Source organism: Gallinula chloropus (genome assembly GCF_964237585.1).
Source record: "Gallinula chloropus genome assembly, chromosome: 31".
NCBI classification, from domain to species: domain Eukaryota; kingdom Metazoa; phylum Chordata; class Aves; order Gruiformes; family Rallidae; genus Gallinula; species Gallinula chloropus.
The window spans coordinates 850,127-869,316 of record NC_140116.1 but is presented as its reverse complement, the minus strand read 5'-3'; the positions used below and the strand labels follow the sequence as shown (position 1 = coordinate 869,316).

At 66.5% G+C, this 19,190-nt stretch overlaps 4 protein-coding genes and 1 long non-coding RNA gene across 5 annotated transcripts in view; 1 reads left to right on the top strand and 4 right to left on the bottom strand.

The window, feature by feature from the left end:
• SMARCC2 (SWI/SNF related BAF chromatin remodeling complex subunit C2) overlaps positions 1-98 on the top strand; it is a gene marked incomplete at both ends in the record, with an annotated part of 9,222 nt that extends 9,124 nt beyond the window's left edge. The window contains one exon of the mRNA XM_084277190.1: positions 74-98. Within this exon, the coding sequence (XP_084133316.1) occupies positions 74-98 (25 nt within the window). The remainder of the gene's footprint in view (positions 1-73) is intronic.
• On the bottom strand, positions 97-1,786 carry LOC311202600 (extended synaptotagmin-1-like; the record flags this gene model as incomplete). The annotated part of the gene is made up of 3 exons (XM_084277189.1): positions 97-132; positions 995-1,392; positions 1,756-1,786. Coding segments are annotated over 3 exons (465 nt in total), but the record flags the coding sequence as incomplete, so codon positions are not given.
• A 183-nt stretch (positions 1,787-1,969) lies between these two features.
• Positions 1,970-5,336, bottom strand: ZC3H10 (zinc finger CCCH-type containing 10). The gene is made up of 2 exons (XM_084277346.1): positions 5,239-5,336; positions 1,970-3,669 (listed from the first exon to the last, which is right to left on the bottom strand). Exon 2 carries the CDS (start codon positions 3,582-3,584, stop codon positions 2,373-2,375), a length of 1,212 nt encoding a protein of 403 aa, XP_084133472.1. The 5' UTR covers positions 3,585-3,669; positions 5,239-5,336; the 3' UTR covers positions 1,970-2,372.
• A 204-nt stretch (positions 5,337-5,540) lies between these two features.
• On the bottom strand, positions 5,541-6,315 carry LOC311202749. The gene is made up of 3 exons (XR_014617926.1): positions 6,188-6,315; positions 5,886-5,908; positions 5,541-5,765 (listed from the first exon to the last, which is right to left on the bottom strand). It is a non-coding gene; the product is annotated as an uncharacterized lncRNA (long non-coding RNA).
• Positions 6,316-8,065: 1,750 nt separating this feature from the next.
• On the bottom strand, positions 8,066-18,956 carry PA2G4 (proliferation-associated 2G4). The gene is made up of 13 exons (XM_084277347.1): positions 18,773-18,956; positions 16,164-16,292; positions 15,622-15,727; positions 15,388-15,457; positions 14,669-14,761; positions 14,074-14,137; positions 12,214-12,292; positions 11,354-11,432; positions 10,982-11,115; positions 10,474-10,568; positions 9,995-10,122; positions 9,106-9,159; positions 8,066-8,886 (listed from the first exon to the last, which is right to left on the bottom strand). Exons 1-13 carry the CDS (start codon positions 18,858-18,860, stop codon positions 8,821-8,823), a joined length of 1,185 nt encoding a protein of 394 aa, XP_084133473.1. The 5' UTR covers positions 18,861-18,956; the 3' UTR covers positions 8,066-8,820.
• Between the last annotated feature and the right edge of the window lie 234 nt (positions 18,957-19,190).

Sequence of the window (19,190 nt, the reverse complement as noted above, 5' to 3'; positions counted from 1 at the left end):
GGATGGGGGCACCGGGGGCAGGGATGGAGGGATGCAGGGATGGACACGAGGGGATGGATGGACGGATGGACAGACAGACGGACACTGCACCTTGTTGAGCCACTCTGCCCTCTCCACATCCGGGAAGCTGACCTGTGGGCACACAGGCCGGGGGGGGTGAGACCGCAGGGGGGGGTCAGGGGGGCTGCGGTCGGAAAGGGCAGCGGGAGGAAACCGCGGCCCCCCCGCCCCGTGCCTCAGTTTCCCCATCCGGCCGGTGGGACTCGCGTGGGGGCCGGGGGGGGGGTGGGGATGACGTCCCCCCCCATCCCCCACGCTGTGCCCGGCAGCTGCGGCCGTTTGCGGGGGTCCCGGGGTTGGGGGTCCCGGGAAGGGAGGTGCCAGCCCCACCCAGCCCGGGGGGAGGGGGAGTCCCGGGGCCCCCCCGCGCCTCGGCCGGGCAGGAAACGGCCCCCCCCGGGCTGGGTGAGTCACCGCCCCGGCCCCGAGGCGGCCGGAAGGCTCCGGGGGGGGGGAAATCGAGCAGCGGGACCCCCTTGGGGGGCAGCGGGGGCGCGGGGCGGCGTGCAGAGCTCACGGGAGGGGGTGTGGGGGTGTGGGGGTCCCCTCAATGCAGCGGGGGAGGGGGGGGGGGGAGGGAAGGCGGCCCCGGGGGGGGGGGAGGCGGCCCCGGGTGGGGGGGGGAGGCGGCCCCGGGGGGGGGAGGGAGGCGGCCCCGGGGGGGGGGAAGCGGAGCTGGGTGCGGGGGGCCGGGGGTGACCCCGCAGCCGGGGCGGGGGGAGCGGGATGCAGAAGCGGGACGGAGCTGGCGGGATGCGGGAAGCACCGGGAAGGAGCAGGAGGAGGAGGAAGAGGAGGAGGAGGAGGAGGAGGGGGGGGGGGCTCAGTGCAGCAGCCGGGACCCCCCAGCCAGCATCTCCCACGGGGGCTCCGCAGCCGGTCCCGGTCCCGGAGCCGGTGCCGGCGGGGCGGGGCGGGGCGGGCAGCCGCTTACCCATGCCGGCAGCTCCCCCGGGGCCGCGCCCAGCCCGGCGGCGGCGCGCACGGCGGCCTCCTCGTCCCGCTGCAGGCGGGCGGCCCGGCGCAGGGCCCGCTGCCGGCCGAGCCGCCGCCGCCGCCAGCCCGCGTACAGCGCCAGCGCCAGCACCACGGCCCCCGCGCCCAGCCCCAGCAGCCCCGCGGCGTAGGCGGGCAGCGCCCAGAGCAGCGGCCGGCCCAGCGCCGCCAGCGCCGCGCCCCGCCGCTCCATCCCGGCCCCGGCCCCGGCCCCCGGCACCGGCCCCGGGCGGGGATCGAACCCGCTGCTGCTGCCGCTGCTGCCGCCGCCGCCCGGCTGAGGCGGGACACGCCCCCGGCGCAGCCCATTGGGTGCCCCGCGGCGGGTGGGCGGGGCTTGGGGAGGACACGCCCCTGACCGTTATAGGGCGGGGGTGGGCGGGGCTTGGGGGGACAGGAGTGGGGGGGTGGAGCGGGAGGGGTGTGGGCGGGGCCACGGCGGACACGCCCCATCAGCTAGGGGGCGTGGCTAGCGGGGTTAGGCATCCAATCACAAGCTGGGCTGTGGGCGGGGTTTCTGTGAACACGCCCGCTGGTCGCCGCGGGGCGGGGCTTAGCTGGGCGCAGCCTATCCGGTTCGGGGGCGGAGCCACGATGGACACGCCCCCTGACTGGGCGCTATTTGGGGCGGGGCTTAGCGACACCCCCCAATCAGCACTGAGGGGCTGTGGGCGGGGCTCAGAGATGCCCTATCAGCACCGCGGGGCGTGGCCTCCGCGGACACGCCCATCGCCGCGAGTGGGCGGGGCCTCCGCGGTCACGTGCTCAGCTGTCACAGGCCGCACTCCCACCCCGACTCCCCCCGTCCCACCGGGTGACCCCCCCTCCCCCCCCCCCCATGCCCATCCCCCATCCCCCCTCCCGGTCCCGGCCCCGCGGTGGGGGGAGGGGAGGGGAGCGATGGCCGCCGGGTTTCTGCTCTTTAATGGCTGACGACGTTACAGGGCCGGGGGCGCCGCGGCCCCGCTGCTGCCGCCGCCCACGCACCCCATCCCCCCCCCAGAAACCGGGACCCGGGCCTGGCCCCCGGGGGGGGCACCACGTCCGTATGGGGGACTCGGCGGGGCGCAGCCCCCCCACCCCCACCCCATCTCCGGCGCGGCGGGTGCGGGACGAGGCCCAAAGCCCCCGGGTTGGGGGGGGTTCCCGCACCCCCCAGTCCCGCACCAGCAGCTCCCCTCCTCCTCCTCCTCGGGAGCCGCCACCACCGTCCGCAGGCTGGGGAGGGGCTGCTCTTCCTCCCCCACCGCCTCCTCCTCCTCCTTGTCCCGCGGGGGGCTGGGGTCCGGCCAGCTGCCGGCGGTGGTGGGGGGGGGTCAGTGTGGCATGGCCGTTATCCTCATGCTCTGGGAGGCGATGGGGTAGGTCACCATGGGGGTGGTGGCGTGGCTCATGGTGATCCCGGCCAGCGGCTGGGCCATGGACACGGCCACCGGCGCCACCGAGACGGCCACCGGCGCCATGGAGACGGGGGGGGCCATGCCCTGCGCGATGGTCTGTGCCAAGGCGGCCGAGAGCGGGGTGATTTCGGGGTTCATGGGGGGGGCGGCGTTGGCGGGAGGAGCCGCCTGCGCTCCGGCGGGAGCGACCAAATCCTGCTGGGAAACGGGCCGGGGCTGCAGGGCCTGGCTGCTGAGCGTGGTGTGCGTCTGGGCGATGCTGTGGTTGTAGTTGGTGACGGTGCCCACGCTGGGGGCCAGAGTCTGCTCGGTGGCGGTGGGGGTGGAGCTCAGCGTCATCACCTTGGCCTGGTTGCGGAACTGGGCGTTCTGCTCCAGCAGCACCTCGTTGGTGGCCAGCAGGTTGTTGACCTGCTTCTTCAGCTCCTCCACGCGCTTGCGCAACATGCCGTTCTCCTCCTCCAGCAGCCGGTACTCGGCCGCCCGCGGGCTGCTGAAGCTGCACTCGTAGGTCTCAAAGTGCAGCCCCTCCGCCCGCCGCCGCTTCAGGACGGGCTCGTGGTGGTGGTGGTGGTGGTGGTGGTGGTGGTCGTCGTAGCGGTCGGGGTCGTAGATGGCGTCGTAGGGCTCGTAGCGGCGGCCGGCGGGGACGATACCCTGCTCGCGGGCCGCCAGCCCCCGCGCCTCGTACTCGTAGTCCCGCTGCAGGTGCTGGAACTTACACTTGGCTCCCCGTTGACAGTCGCCCTTCAAGAAGTCCCTGCAGATGGGCACCTCCTCTTTGCTGTTGGGCAAGTCGGCGGGGGAGAGGCCCAGCCCGGCCGCCACCTTCTGGCGCAGGCGCGGCGGCAGCTCCCCGGTTTTCTTGTAGCAGTCCTCGTCCTCCTTGGTGCCGTGGATGAAGCGGCAGCTGAGGCGGACGCACTCCTTGTTCTGGAAGTCGTGGCAGAAGATGAACTCGTTCTTCCTCACCCCCAGGTTGGTGACCTCGCTGATGTCCGGGTGGCGGAAGCGGCAGCGCTTCCCCCGCTTGCAGACGTTGCGGAGGAAGTCGCGGCAGATGTCGTCGGCGTTGGCACCCGTCTCGTCCCCGCTGGTGCCGTTGGTGTAGTTGTCCCGGTCGGGCATCTTCAAAGCTGCTTCCTCTTCCTCTTCCTCTTCCTCTTCCTCTTCTTCCTCCTCTTCCTCAGCCCACGCCGCCGGGCTCGGGGCACTATGGGAAGGGAGGAGAAATAAGGGAAGGGGGAGGGGAGGGAAAGCACCAGGGGAGGAGGAGGAGGATGGGGAGGGGGACCCAGCACCGGAGACCCCCCCACAGCACCAGAGGCCCCCCCACAGCACTGGAGACCACCCCCCCCACAGCACCAGAGACACCCCCCCCAACACCGGAGACCCCCCCACAGCACCGGAGGCCCCCTTCACAGCACCGGTGAACCCCCCCAGCACCGGAGGCCACCCCACAGCACCGGAGGCCCCCCCCCAGCACCGGAGGCCCCCCCCCAGCACCGGAGGCCCCCCCCAGCACCAGAGGCCCCCCCCCAGCACCGGAGGCCCCCCCACAGCACCGGAGACCCCCCCCACAGCACCAGAGGACCCCCCCCCAGCACCAGAGGCCACCCCACAGCACCAGAGGCCACCCCACAGCACCACTGACCCCCCACCCAGCACCGGAGGCCCCCCCACAGCACCGGAGACCCCCCCCCAGCACCAGAGGCCACCCCACAGCACCAGAGGCCACCCCACAGCACCACTGACCCCCCACCCAGCACCGGAGACCCCCCCCACAGCACCAGAGGACCCCCCCCCAGCACCAGAGGCCACCCCACAGCACCAGAGGCCACCCCACAGCACCACTGACCCCCCACCCAGCACCGGAGGCCCCCCCACAGCACCGGAGACCCCCCCCCAGCACCGGAGACCCCCCCCCAGCACAGGAGACACCCCCACAGCACCTGAGACCCCCCCTCCCAGCACCGGAGGCCACCCCTCAGCACCGGAGGCCCCCCCACAGCACCAGCGGCCACCCCCCAGCACCGGAGACCCCCCCCCACAGCACCAGCGGCCCCCCCCAGCACCGGAGACCCCCCCCACAGCACCTGAGGCCACCCCACAGCACCAGAGACCCCCCCCCCAGCACCGGAGGCCACCCCCCCAGCACCGGAGGCCCCCCCACAGCACCGGAACCCCCCCACAGCACCGGAGACCCCCCCCAGCACCGGAGACCCCCCCCCCCAGCACCTGAGACCCCTCCCCAGCACCGGAGACCCCCCCCAGCACCGGAGACCCCCCCCCCAGCACAGGAGACACCCCCACAGCACCTGAGACCCGCCCCCCCAGCACCGGAGGCCACCCCTCAGCACCGGAGGCCCCCCCCCAGCACCGGAGACCCCCCCCCCAGCACCACAGACCCCTCCCCAGCACCGGAGGCCCCCCCCACAGCACCGGAGACCCCCCCACAGCACCAGAGGCCACCCCACAGCACCAGAGACCCCTCCCCAGCACCAAAGACCCCCTCACAGCACCGGAGGCCCCCCCACAGCACCGGAGGCCCCCCCACAGCACCGGAGGCCCCGGTTTGGGGGCAGCCACGGGCAGGGGAGATGGGGGAACGGCCCAACCCGGGGGTTACCGATACCCGCGGCGTTACCGGGTGGAGGAACCGGGGATGGCGGGGTGGGGGGGGGTGAGCGCCGCCGCCCCCCGCCGCCTGTGCCCAGCGAAGGCCCCGCCGGGCCGAGGAGCCGGGGGGGGGAAGAGGCCGCCGGCCGGTCCCGCCACTCACCCGGTCGCGGCCCTCTTGGCGGGTCCTCCAGCGCCAACAATGAGCGGGCCCCTTCCTGCGGCCGCTCTGCGCCCGGGCAGGAAACGCTCTGTGGTGCTTCCGGGGCGACCCGGAAGTATCAACCTCACCCCCCCCACACTGGGTTGCCGCAGGGTGATTGGTCGGCCGTCGTGACGTCATAAAAGCGCGACGGCGCCGCCGCGCTCCTCATGGGCTTCCCCGGCACCTCCCGTTAACGGGACGGGATCCCCCCACCCCCCCGTCCCCCTCCAGCCCCAGCCCCGCGGAGGAACCACACCGTGTCCTGACAACACCAGCTTTATTCGCGGCACGGCGGCCCCCGCAGGGCCCACAACACACCCGGCGGCGCAGCGGGGACTCCCCGTCCCGCCGCACCGGGGACTCCCCGTCCCGGGGCACCGGACGTCTGGGCGGCGGCAGCGGCAGCGGCGGCGGCCCCACGGCCCCGGCCCCACGGCGGGGCCTACTTGGACCTCTGCCTCATCTTTCTCCTCTTGCGCTTCAGCCTAAAGAAGGGGAGGGGGGAAGAGAGCGGCGCTCAGGCCCCGTGGAGCGGCTGCCCCCGCGCCCCGCTGGGACGGGACCGGCGGCGGCAGCAGCGGCGGCCCCGGGGCAGCCCCACGTACCTGCGCATTCGCTTCTTACGCCACTGCGGGGGGAGAAGAAGAGAGGAGAGGGGCTGCGTTAGTGCCGGCCCTGGGAGGCCCCCTCCCCTCCCGCCGCGGCGCCCCCTCCTCCCGTTCCCCCCGCTCCGCGTCCCGGCGCCCCACGAGGCTCCGTCCCGCCCCCGGGCCCGCCCCATCCCCCCCCATCCCCATCCCCACGGCCCAGCGCGCCCGCCCGCCGCTCCCCCCCACCCCCCCCACCGCTCCCCCCCACCCCCCCCACCCCACGACCGGAGACCCCACCAGCCGCCCCCGCCGCTCACCTTGGCCCTCATCGCTGCGCCGAGGCGCCGCGCTCAGTCCCGGCGGCGGCACCGGCGGATGGCGGCGGATGGACCGGACGGCGACGGCCCCGAGATGGCGGCGGCCGAGAAAGGCTCCGGCCACGCCGGGGCCTATTTATAGGGCGACGCCGTGGCCACGCCCCCTTCCTGCGCGCCGCGGGGGCTGATGGGAGTTGTAGTCCGCGGCGCGGGGCGTGTAGTCCGCCCGCTCGGCGCCATTTTGCGCAGCCCCGAGCCGGGGAGGCGGGAAGCGTGAGGCGGGGTGGGGGGTGGGGTGTCCCCGCCGCCGCCGCCGCCATCCCCGAGCCGCCGCCTCAAGGGGCAGCGCCGGGCAGAGCAGTCGCGCGTCACTGGTATTTGTAAAAAATATCGCCAAATAAAGCACCCAAACCTCCAAAAAAACACCCAATACCCCAAAAAACACCCAAAGCCCCCCCCTCAAAAAACCAACCCCCCCAAAAAACCACCCAAGCCCCCCCCAAAACACCCAAAGGCCCCAAAAAAAAACCACCCACCCCCCAAACCACCCAAAGACACAAAAACCACCCAAAGGCCCCAAAAGGGCACTCAACCCCCTCAAAAACACCCAAAGCTCCCCCAAAAACACCCAAAGGCCCCCCAAAACACCCAAAGGCGCCAAAAAAAAAACACCCAAGCCCCCCCAAAACACCCAAAGGCCCCCAAAAACACCCAAAGGCCCCAAAAAAGCACCTCCCCCAACCACCCAAAGACCCAAAAAAACCCACCCAAAGGCCCCCAAAAAGCACTCAACCCCCAAAAAAACCACCCGAAGCCCCCCAAAAAACACCCAAAGGCCCCCAAAATGCACCCAAAACCCAAAAAAAACCACCCAAAGCCCCCAAAAACACCTGAAGGCCCCCAAAAAGTTGGTTCCCAGGGAGCAGCCCCACAGAGAAGGGCCCAGGGGTGCTGGTGGGTGGTTCTGGGGAGGGCGATGGGATCCTGGGCTCCGTGAGGAGAGGGGTGGCAGCAGGGACAGGGAGGGGATTGTCCCTCTCTGCTCCATCCTCACGAGGCCCCAGCTGGAGTCCTGTGTCCAGAGCTGGGACCCCCAGTACAAGGTGTGGGACGGCTGGAGAGGGGTCAGAGCAGCCATGGAGGTGACCCGAGGGGTTGGGAAAGGCCTCCAGAGTTCATCCAACCTCCAGCTGTATCACAGACTCTGAGGCAAAGTGGAGCTCGTCCCTTCTTCCCAAGGGTGGAACATTCCTGAAACCACTCAGAAACCCCTGGGGAAGGTGAGGGGTTTGGGGCAGCCACCCCTGGGTCTGCGCAGGAGCTGGAAGGGTTCAGCACAGGAGCAGCAGGACAGGGCAACTCAGAGGAAACAGCACTTGAGAGCACATCGTTCAGTCTCGTTTATTGACTTTGGTTAAGAGTTGGGGTGGAAAACCCAGATCTCAGCGAGGAAACACGGAGCCCAGGAGCGTTGGCGAAGGCCAGTTCCTTCCCAAATTCAGCTACACCAGGGGAACAACCACCAGCCCGTCCATAGAAAACCCCCTCACGTCCCACTACAGAAATTGCCACGTTTTTGCTTTTTTTTTTTTGCTTTTTAATGCTTTTTTTTTTATCATAAAAAGACTTTGACTATAAAAGAGCGACACCAGCCCGAGCCCGACAGCTCCTCCAGCACCTCCTCACCCCCTCAGCACAGCACCGACACGCAGGGCAGACCCTTCCCCCAGCCGCCACCGCGCCCCGAAAAGCAGAACAAATCCCACCACCGACCCCTCCCCAGGAATTAAAAAGCACTCGCTGCCTCCTGTCCTTCCATCAGCTGCTTCCGAGCACGGCGGACGAGTCGATTGTTTAAAAACCAGCTCGCCACAGCGGTGTTATTAAAAAATAGAGCGTTTATAGGTAAAATCAAAGCAGAGACAGAACACAGTAGACACACCAAGTCTACAGTTTCACGGGGGGGGACATAAAATTGGCTATTTTTCTTGTTTTTTTCCCCAATTCTAGAGGCTGGAAGAGGAGAGGGAGACATTCTCTGCCCCACGGTGAGGCGTGGTGGAGAGGCAGATCCCCGGCCAGGCGTAGCGCAGGGCGCGAGCGGCTGTTTCCTTGGGGTTTGGTGTGTGGGTTTGTTTGGGTTTTGGTTTTTTTCCCCCTCCAAGAAAAATCTGTAAAAAGGGAGAAATTAAAGGAAAAAAAAAAAATCAAAAGAAAGGGAGAAGAGGAAAGCGGGCGGCTCTCTGCACCCCCTCTCGCTGGGATCAGCTTCGGTGTTCGGCTCTTTACCAAGCACAGGTGGTATAAAAGGGGAGAAAGAGTGGCTATAAGACTAGCTTTTACTCCTGGTTTTATTTTTCCGCTTTCTTTCTTTGTTTTAAGTAGTCTGAAGTGGCTGAGAGAATCCTCCCTCGTTGGCAAAGTCGATGGGAGCTGGTTGTGTCAGCAGGAAGCCCTGGCTGTCCGTGGGGTGGTGGTAAGAGGCAGACAGCACCAGGTTACTGTTTTGTTTCTGTTGGTTTGGTTTTCGTTTTGTTTTAGGGGAGGGGGAGGGAAGGGGAGGGGGAGAAGAAATAAAAAGGGGTGAGTGTGTGTGTGTGAAGTGGGTGCTACACGGAGGGAGCAGGAGCTGCTCAGTCGCCGGCCTCATTCTCTTCCGCTGTCTCTCCCGTGGTGGCGTTCTCTGCGTTCTTGGAGGCCTGGGGAGACAAAGACATGGTGCTGGGGAGAGCTGGGATCGACTGGGGGGGCCACAACGCTGGGAGTAGGGATGGAGGGGGGGTCCCTTTCACCAGGCTGCTGCTTCCCCAGCCAGGCTGAGACGTGGCCACGCAGGACCCGTGTAACGCCTGGGCGCTGCCCGTTGCCAAACACCACCCCATGACCCCCCCCAACCCCCCAAAATGTGGCCAATTTACCTTCTTTTTCTTCTTTTTCTGGGTCTTCCGGCTGGCAGAACTTTGTAGAAGGGCCTGGAGTCAGGAAGGGAACACAAGGAGCTGAGCACCCACAGCACATCAACTGTTCCCGCGGAGCCAGTGCCACCGGCCACCGCAGGGACGGTGGCAGCTCCCCACGGGGACAGGGGCGGCTTGGTGACACCACGGCCTCCCTCCCCTCCCAGGTGTAGGGCCTTGGGCTGGCTGCAGCACCTTGGCAGGCAGAAAGCCACTCCGAGCCACGTGTGACACAGGGAATGGTGCCCAGCGCGGCCTTGAGCACAGCTCTGCCCTGCGGAGCGGACTTGATTTCCCACCTTCTCCCCACAGGCCGGTTCCTACCCCTGGCTAATGGGCTCCTACCCCTGGTTATTGGCTTCCTACCCCTGGTTATTGGCTTCCTACCCCTGGCTAATGGGCTCCTACCCCTGGTTATTGGGCTCCTACCCCTGGCTAATAGGCTCCTACCCCTGGTTATTGGGCTCCTACCCCTGGCTAATAGGCTCCTACACCTGGTTATTGGGCTCCTACCCCTGGTTACTGGCTTCCTACCCCTGGTTACTGGCTTCCTACCCCTGGTTACTGGCTTCCTACCCCTGGTTACTGGCTTCCTACCCCTGGTTACGGGCTCCTACCCCTGGTTATTGGGCTCCTACCCCTGGCTATTGGGCTCCTACCCCTGGTTAATGGGCTCCTATCCCTGGTTATGGGTTCCTACCCCTGGCTAATGGGCTCCTACCCCTGGCTAATGGGCTCCCACCCCTGGTTATGGACTCCCACCCCTGGTTATGGACTCCCACCCCTGGTTATGGACTCCCACCCCTGGTTATGGTTTCCTACCCGTGGCTATCACTGGTTTTTAACCCACCTTCAGGTCTCCATCTTGCACCTCGAACTCCGACTTGTAGAGCTCGGGCTCAAAGGGGCCGCTGGTTATCCTCATGGGGCCGTTGGGCATTAGAAGCACTGTGTATTTGAACTGTGCAACGAACTCCCCTGCAAGGCACAACCAGGGTTACCCGGGCCGTTCCCCCACCGCCGCCGCTGGGAAACGTCTGGCTGGAACCTCCTGAACCCATCCCAGCCAGGGCAGAGCGACTCCTTCAGCACCACCCTGCCAAGCCAACAGGAGACCCTCGGCCCCTTCCAACTCTCCTCCCACCCAGGAAACTCCCAGCAATGGAACAACTCCACCCCGAGCTCCAGAAGGCAACAGGCAGCCGGTTTCCCAGCGGATAAAGCCCAGCACCCCTCTGGTATTCGCACCGCTGTGGTTGGCACTGGGCTCACCAGGCTCCCATCGCCCACCCAGCCCCATCTCCCAGCCCCCCCACCGCCAGCACCCACCTTCCTTCTCGTAGAGGACGTTGAAAGGCTGGAGCAGCTCGTGCTTGGCACACTCCACCACCCCCATCCTGGCCTTCTTCTCGTCCTCGAATGCCCTGCGGAGCCGACACGGCCAAAGCTGAGCTCCAGCCCTGCCCTGGAAGCCACATCCCACCCCACAGGTCGCAGGAAGGTCCCAGGGTTGGGCTGGAGACTCATTCACCTCCCCAGCAGCACAGACAGACAGACAGACAGACAGACTGCCAGGACTGGGAACTGCCACCTCCCGACTGGGAACAACGAGCGGGTTTAGAGATGGAAAGAGCCCGTTGAGCCGACGTCGTTGGAAGCCCCTCCCTGTTCATCCTGAACACCACTCCCACCATCCCACCAGAGCTTCTCAGGCTCCAGCCAGGATTCCCACCTAAACCCACGACACCCAGAGGCAGGAAACCCCAGGGAGAAACAGCCAAGCCCACCAACACCCCTGACAGGGTCTGTATGGCGACGCCCGGGCGCGAGCGGGTACCTGAGGGTGAAGGGCATCGTGTCAAAGCGCCTCTCCACCTCGCTGAAAAAGGCACGGGAGGTTTTCATCTTCAGGCCGTACTGTTTGGAGGGGTCTCTCTTGTAAATCGTAGTTCTCTGCCCAGCGTCCTTGGCCTGAAAGGACAAAGAGCTGTGAGACAGCAGGACAGCAGCACGGGGAGAGCCGCCAGCACGCCGTGCGTGGGGTGTTCAGACCGGGAAGCGCCGGCTGTACCCCCAGTGCTGTAAGGCTGTGGACAGCTCTGCCCCAACAGAGACAGGGCAGCTGCCTGGCTATGGGTATGTGGGGCTGGAAGTGGCCCCTGCACTGGTGACTGTCCTGAATGCAGACGGACAGCAGGACCAGCCTCACCTTCCCCTCTCCACTGCTGACGAGAACGTCAACGGCGTAAACTTCGTGGACCTCGAACTCTGCTTTTTCGTGGTCCTTCCTGCATGGGGGAAAGTTTGGGGAGTCAGAGGGTGGTGAAGACAAGACAAAGGCTCCAATGCAGCCACAGGACCTCTGCTGAGCCCACGGTGGGCTCAGCCAGGGGTGTCTGTCACACCCAAAGCGGCACTACAGCAAGGGGACCCAGCAGAGAGGATGCACGGGCTGCAGACACCGGTCGCTGACCGATGAGCCAGCTCCTCCTGCCCACAACACACAGCTCCATCAGGAACCTCTCAGGCAGGGTGAGAGCTGCCAGCACATCCCTACACCCCAGAACTTCCTGGATTTCAAGCCTGGAGACCCAGCCCTGGGGATCCCCCTGGCTGAGGGATCCCCACGGGAGAGGAGCTGCCGGATCGGGATGGAATGTTGCATCTGAGCTCCTTAGTTCAACCCCCCCACCCGAGATGCTACTGACAGTGGGGGGGGCAAGTGATGGGTCCTGGCACAGCTTGAGCAGCTGTATGTTTGGCTCTCAACAGTTGGTTGTTCTGCTGGAGGTGCCAGCAGCCTCCTGGAGAGGCCACACAAAACCCAGGAGCGCTCAGCCTCACGTCAGCGACTCCCAACCTTCAGAGCAAACCCTGGGTGCAGAGCTGTGCTTCAGGGCCACACCAATCTGACCCACCCTGGCTCAGACTCCAGGAGCAGCCTGTGCTCTGGTGAAACTAAACAAGACCCATCTGCTTCCCCCCTCCCTCCCCAGCACAACCCCGCAGCGGGAGACGCGGTCAGCCGGTCCCCCCGCCCTCCGAGCGCTGCCCGGGGGCCATGCTCACTTCTGCTGGTCTGTAGGGTTCTGGATGATTGTTTTCTCTCCGTCGATCACGTGCTGTTTCAGCTGGTGTGACAGCATCCCTGCCAACCACAAGAGACCCCATCAGCACCCCTGTGCTGCGACCCGTGGCTGGAGCTCCCTGTGCCACCACATCCCAGCGCAGGGTGTGCGCGCCAGCGGGTGCAACGAGCTGACCCCACAACACCCCCCCCCTCAAAGGGCTTGGGAAGGGGCTTCATGTCAGACTAACAGAAGCTCCCTGTCCTCTCCCCAGCTGCACGGCACTCCCAGGGGTATTTTGGGCTGTGGGGGGGTTAATCCCCTTTCCACCCCCACATCCCAGGGTTCAGGCACTCACAGCCGCTCCCCTCCTGCTCCCCGGGCCGGTGGGGATGCTGCATGTCCCTTTGGGAAGGGAAAGCACCAGCCCAGCTGCCAGCAGCCCTGTTTGTGTCCCTCAGCCAGCGCCCAGACACTCACAGCCCTTTGGCTGTTTCCAAACCAGCGTCTGGTTCGGCTCCTTCCACAGCAGGAGCGGAGCAGCCGCCTCCTCACTGCGCCTCACACTGTGGTTGTGGCTTTTCTTCCCGCAGGGAAAGGGGCAGAGGATGTTGGAGCCCCACAGAGCCACCCCACAGGAGGAGCTGGGAGCCACGTCCCACGCCCGGGCTGAGCGTGGAGAAGGAGCCAGTTTCATGGCATTTCAGGAAATTCAGCTAAAAATGGACAGAACCACCCAGCAGCGATGTCACCCACTGGGAGAAGAGCACCTACGGGTGTCAGTGGGCTGGCTGAGCTCTCTGTCACCCCACAGGCAAGGAGCCAAGGGTCTCGTTTCTACTGGAATCTACTGGGAGGGTGATGGGGTCCTGGGCTCCATCAGCAGAGGGGGGGCAGCAGAGACAGGGGGGGGATTGTCCCTCTCTACTCTGCCCTCCCCAGCTGGAGTCCTGTGGCCAGAGCTGGGGCCCAACACAAGGAAGATGTGGGACTGTTGGAGAGGGGTCAGAGGAGCCACGGGGATGATCAGAGAGCTGAAGCAGCTCCCCTATGGAGAGAGGCTGAGGGAGCTGGGCTGGGTCAGCCTGGAGAAGAGAAGGCTGTGGGGGGACCTCACTGCAGCCTCCCCGTCCCTGAAGGGACCCCAGGAACAGGAGGGGAATGGGCTTGTTAAAGGGCAGAGACTGGCAGGACAAGGGGATGGGGTGAAGCTGGAGGAGGGAAGGGGGAGAGGAGAGATTGGGGGGAAGTTCTTTGCAGAGAGAGTGGTGAGGGGCTGGAAGGGGCTGCCCAGAGAGGGGGTGGGTGCCCCATCCATCCCTGGGGGTGTCCAAGGCCAGGTTGGATGGGGCCCTGGGCAACCTTGTGTAGCTCCAGGCCTGGAGGTTGGTGTCCCTGCCTGTGGCAGGGGGTTGGAGCTCTGGGACCCCTGGGGTCCCTCCCAGCCCAGCCCAGTCTGGGGTTCTCTGATATGATTCTATCGACGCCGTTTTCGAAGGCAGCGTCAGCCAGTTCGGTGCTGGAAGGAAGCGACGCACCCTGAGCTCCCACGGGCTGCCTGTCACAGCAGACAAGCCACCCCATTCACCAAAGGGCTCTGAGCTACGAGTGTTTCAGTGTCAGAGGCCACAGGGTTTGCCCCCAGCTCCTCCCCAGATTAACATTAATCACCTTCCTAGATTAACGAACCGCTAAGAACTCCTGAGGAACCAGGGGAGGGAGCAGAATCGAGACCACTGAGGGGACTTTTTTGGGGGGGGAGTTTGGCTTGGTATTAGTGCATCCAGGACCTGTCCTCATCAAACACTCCCTGGGGTGTGAGGGGGCGGCTCAGGATGCAGCTGAGGCCCCTCAGCCTTACCTTCGATCGGCGTGCAGTGAAACGAGTGGGCGATTTTGTTCCAGGCCTCTGTCACTTGTGTGTTCTGGAAGGAGGAGGCAGAGCAGCACGTTAGGGATCAAAAACACAACCCCCCAGGGGACAGGGAGGGGGCTTCTCTTAACCCCACAGTGTCCTGCAGTGGAACAGGCTGGATTTTGGACCGACACCTCCCAAGGAAGGGGAACTGGTGTCAGGATTCTGCATCGACAGCACCGACGTGGCACTCGGTGTCGGCACAGCCATGGGCACTGGGCCCTCCTGAGGGGGTCATGTGGGGAGCTGTGAGGACAGGAGGGCATCTGGGACATGAACACCACTGAGGAGGTCTCCAGCAAGGGCTGAGGTGCCCGAGCAGCCCACAGGGGAGATCTGGGGCCAGGAGCCAGAGCAGAACCGAGTCGCTGTGTGAGCCCAGCCAGCCCTGGGGAGCAGCAGCACCGGGCTGCTCCTCAAAGTCACCAGGAGCTGCTGATGGGACAGCAGCTGCCCCCCAGCTCCCCGCAGCCCTGGGCCCTTCTCCTCAGCACAGCACAGGCAGCTCTTCCCCCTCTCCCTCCCCGTGCTGGTCACTCACCTGGTTTCCAGGCTTCACCAAGCGCAGCGCGGCCTCGGCGCAGAGGTGAGCGGCCTTGATGACATCAGCTTTGCGGCCTGACACGGGGTTTTCCTGCCAGAACAGGAGAATCAAGGGCTTCTTACGGTGACCTCCTCGTTAGCTGGGGCTAAGGAGTCTGGAGATCCTCTGTCTAAGCATTATCCAGGGAAAGAAGGGGCCAGGGGACTGGTTTTGGGGTGTCCCCTGAGCTCAGATGTGCAGAGGGTGGGGGAAGTGTCAGCTCCCAGCAGCACCTCGCTCGGCTCCCTGTGCCTCAGCCAGTAGAGGGGGCAGCAAAACCAGTCTGCCCAGTCTGCCCCACACACTCAGCAGGCAAATAACCCCCCTGCAGCGTGGCTCACTCCTGGGCTGTCTCACACTCCTGGGCTGTCTCACACCCCTGCACAGTGGGAGCAGCGCGGCACCCCTCACCCTCCAGAGGGGCAGGGGAGTTTTAGGAAAGGGGCTGTTTCCTGCCCCCCCAGACCCACGGTGCCTTTCCCAGACAAGAAGAGGCCTCGCTGAGGCTCAGTGCCCCTGCTGCCCTGGGGACCAGGGGCTGCCCCAGGGGCTGCCCTCCAAACCAAGGGGATGCCTTCCAGACCGGGGGCTGCCTTCCAGACCGGGGGCTGCCCTCCAGACCGGGGGCTGCCCTCTTTCTCCACACAGAGAGGGACAGGACCTGGTGCCAAACCCACCTTGGAGGCGTCTATGACGAAGCTGTGTGCTACGTTCGCTATGAAGCCGTCGACGTGGACGCCCAAGTCACTGCAAGGCAGAGAAGGTTAATTACAGGTGGGGCACGAGGGCTTGGGGAACCTCATGCCACTTCTACCAACAATCCAGAACGTTCCACACGCTTCCCCTGGCCAGTTAATGGGTTCTTTAATTAGCCAGGCCAGGGGCCTTAGGGCAGAGCCAGCCCCACGTACATTTTGACCAGGTCTCCGTCCTTGAGGATGTAGTCTTGGTCGCTCTTCAGCGGGGAGAAGTGGCAGACACAGTTATTGACTGATATACTCGTGGGGAAGGCGATGCCTGGAACACAGGGGGGGGGTTAAATTAATTATTGCAGGCTGCAGTAATTAACCCCAGGGGTTGCAGCCCCGCTGGGGCAGGTTTGGGGGTCAGGGAACACCCAGCGATGGGGGTCTCTGGCCAAAGAGTGTTCCTTTTGCCCCACAGCTGTCACAGGAACCCATCCCAGCACGGTGACAAGAGCCACCTGCCAAAGGGACCTCAGGGTGACACGTGTGAGCACTGTGATCGCCACAGCACCGGGCACCCGAAGGGAGGACGCAGAAGGTGCAGGGGATGGGGTGTGTTGGAATGGAAGCTGAGGCTCTGCCAGTGATGCTCACCCACAGAGCAGGCAGCAGGGTGCAGGTTAAACCCAGCCTGGGCACCCCCAAACTATCCCTCACCCCGGTTCTCCCCACCCCAGGGGCGCAGGAGCCTGTGGAGCAGCCCTCACCCTTTTTCATTTCTTTCTCCTTCTTGAAGATCTTGCCGGTCTCCTCCATGATCATGGCATCTCCCTTCTCACACAGGCAGAGAACCGACGCCCCAGAACTCGCTGCTTCCACCACAGCACGCAGGACCCCTGGGTTCAGACAGGGAGGAGAAGCACATTCAACACCCCACAGCCTGAGCTCCCAGCCCCGCGCTCGCCACACGGCGCCGTGGGCAGGGAGACCCCCCTGTTCTCCAGGAGGGAACAAGCCCCAGGGCTCAGCTCTTCACCCAGCCCCCAGAAATCCCCCTCCTCTCCCTCCTGCTTGTGCTCTTTTGGGGCTGTTTCCACAGGGAGTGTGAGCAAAGAGGCGCACGCCGGGGCGAGCGAGCCGCCGCGGCCGCAGACGCCTGCCCGGCCAGCAGCGCTCCCGCCGCTCTCCCACATTCTTTGGGAAGAAGTCAGAGCTCCAGGAACAGGTTTGGGAATGGCTGGGGAGACTGGGAACGCTGGGCACATCAAAGGAGCAGCCGCCACCGGGAGGGACGGAGCAGCTGAGAGACTCTGGCGGGCGCAGGAGCCGCTGACGCGCGTCCCTGCCCGTGCCCAGACGTGTTTCGCAGGTGACACGCGTGTTCCTGCTCCAGCCCTGCACAGGGAGCTCCAGAACGGGCTCCAGAGAGGGGGTTTTGCTGCCTGCACCTACTTTTGGGCAGCACCCACGCGTCCCCACAGCGTTTAGGGGATGAGGTGCCTCGTGCTGAAGGGGGTTTGGGGGGGAGCAGAGGCACTTAATGGGGTACAGGGGGGGGAAGCAGCAGGTTCAGTCCCAACTCTGCAGAGTTTGACATTCACAAACACATCCGGGTGGCGATGGAGGAGGAGGAGGAGGAGGAAGAGGCCAGTCAGGGTGCTCCAGCCACTCTTTCCTCCTCCCTACAGCTGGGATAAACTCACAGGGAACAGCAGAGCTCCCCTGAAATGCTTTTAGGGATCATTTGACCCTCCAGGTAACAGGTACCCTCACAGCTTGGACTCTGAGCGCCTTACAAGAGGCTGTTTGGGGAAGGGTCCCTGTCAGGGGCCGTGTCTGGATCCGGGGGCACCAACAGAGACTTGGGGAGCGCTGAAGGGGACGCTTACGAGCAGAGGGGGGGTTCCTCATTCCAAGTAAAACCCTTTCCAGCCTCTCCACCTGCACAGCCCATTCCATTCCCAATCCCCCGGGTCTCCGTCCTGCGTGCCACAGGGGGAACGTTTTGGGGCAGAGATAAAGCCCCGACACAGGGACGTGTGGGTGGCCAGACAGGGAGAGGAGAGAGGAGGAAACCTGGAACCAAACAGAGATAAGAGCAGAGTGGCTCCTCGGGGCAGCGGGACGGAACCCAGGGGCACGTCCTGCTTCTGCCCCGGCGCTCGCCGCTCCCTTTAGGGACTTGAAAGCGTTTGAGGTGGGTAAAGGCATCGTGTGCTGACAGCAACCCAAGGACAGGCTGTGGCTGGGCTGTGGAAGGGGCTGGGATGGAGCTGGAGCTGGAGCTGGCTGTGCCTCCCCCAGGGAAGGGAGGGGAGGGGAGGCAGCCTCTCCACGCCTGCCATTAGACCCAGCCGGAGCAGCCGAGGTGGTGATGGTGATGGGGGTGACCTCCCCTCCCCTCCCCTCTCCTCCCTTCCCACCGGGACCCGGCGCTGCCCCCGGGAGCGGCGACTGGGAAGAGAAAGGTCCAAGTCAGCACCAACTCCGTGTGGGACGGGCCAGGCCGGAGGCGGCTGGGAGGACACCTCACGGAACCGGTCCCGGTGCCTCCCGAGCAGCTGTCACCCTCCTCGGGGGGATGGGGCGGGATGGGGGGGGCAGGAGCCGCCCCCCGGCCCCGCAGCAGGACGGGCACAACGCGGGGGGCTGAGGGGCGAGTTGGGGGGGGGTAAAACCTCGTGTCCCGGGCTGCAGCCCCCCCACATCCCCCGTCCCAGGGCAGCCCCCTCCACCCCCTCCTCCTCCTCCTCCTCCTCTCCCCGGGCCGCGGCTGCCCTGCCCGCAGGGAGCGGGGGGGGGGGTTTGGGGGGGGGGGTCAGTTAAAGCCCCAAACAAAAGAGCCGAGCGGGGCAGCCCCGGGGCAGGATGTGGGCAGCGCCGGGCCGGGCCCCGCCTGACCGGGCCCCGCTGCCGGCTCCGGCCACGGGAGAGACGGGGCAGAGAGAGAGGGAGAGATACGGGGCGGCGGGGCCCGGCCCGGCCCAGCCCCCCCCCCCCTCCGCCGCCGGTGCACGTGGGGCGCGGAGGCCACGTGCCGGCAGCGGCCGCCGGACGCACCGGGCCCGGCGGTAACCGGGCAGCCCCCCCGGCCCCGGGGACGGGCAGGCAGCCCCCCCGCCCCCTCCCCCTCCCCGCTCCACCGGCATGTGCGCGCGGCCGGCGACGGGGAGGGGGGGGGGAAAGGGGGGGGGGTGCCCAGGCCTCGCCTCCCGCCGCTCCACTCGCCGCCCCCGCCCCTCTCGCTTCACCAGGCAACCCCCCCCCAACCCTTCACCCCCTCCCCACACACCCCCCCCCACCCCCTCCCCGGCCCCGCGCCCCCTCCCCGCCGCCCCCCCCCCCCCCGGCCGGCCGCGGCCCGCCCCGCACTCACGGTTGGCGATGTCCCCCCCCATCTTGTACTTGGTCACCACCAGGTCCTCGGCGATGGTGAGCTCGGCCGCATCCTCCTCGCCCGACATGGTCGGAGCCGCCGCCGCCGCCCCCCGCCCGCCGCCGCCGCCGCGCTGAGGAGACCCCGGGGGAGCGCGCGCCAGAGAAGCGCGAGCAGGGCAGGAGCGCGGGCTCCGCGCGGGGCACGCTGGGAAGCCGAGTCTCCGCCCCTCCCTCCCGTACTACAACTCCCGGCAGACCCCGCGGCGCCGCCGGACAAGCCCGGCCCTGGCGCCGCCTCCCGGCAAATGACTACAGCTCCCGGCGGGCGCCGCGGGTATCGCGAGAGTTGGCGAAGGGGGCGGGGCCGCCGGGGGCGGGGCGGGGCGGCGAACAGCGCCCGGGCCCTGCCGGGGCCC

What these genes read in the sequence shown, in the direction of transcription:
- ZC3H10 (XM_084277346.1), bottom strand. Translation starts at nt 3,584, where the DNA reads ATGCCCGACCGGGACAACTACACCAACGGCACCAGCGGGGACGAGACG.
- PA2G4 (XM_084277347.1), bottom strand. Translation starts at nt 18,860, where the DNA reads ATGTCGGGCGAGGAGGATGCGGCCGAGCTCACCATCGCCGAGGACCTG. An exon ending in GGAGAAAGAAATGAAAAAGG is followed by an intron (nt 15,728 to 16,163) that starts GTGAGGGCTGCT and finishes CCTGTGTTCCAG; the next exon opens with GCATCGCCTTCCCCACGAGT. An exon ending in ACGATGCCCTTCACCCTCAG is followed by an intron (nt 10,569 to 10,981) that starts GTACCCGCTCGC and finishes TCGGCTCCGCAG; the next exon opens with GGCATTCGAGGACGAGAAGA.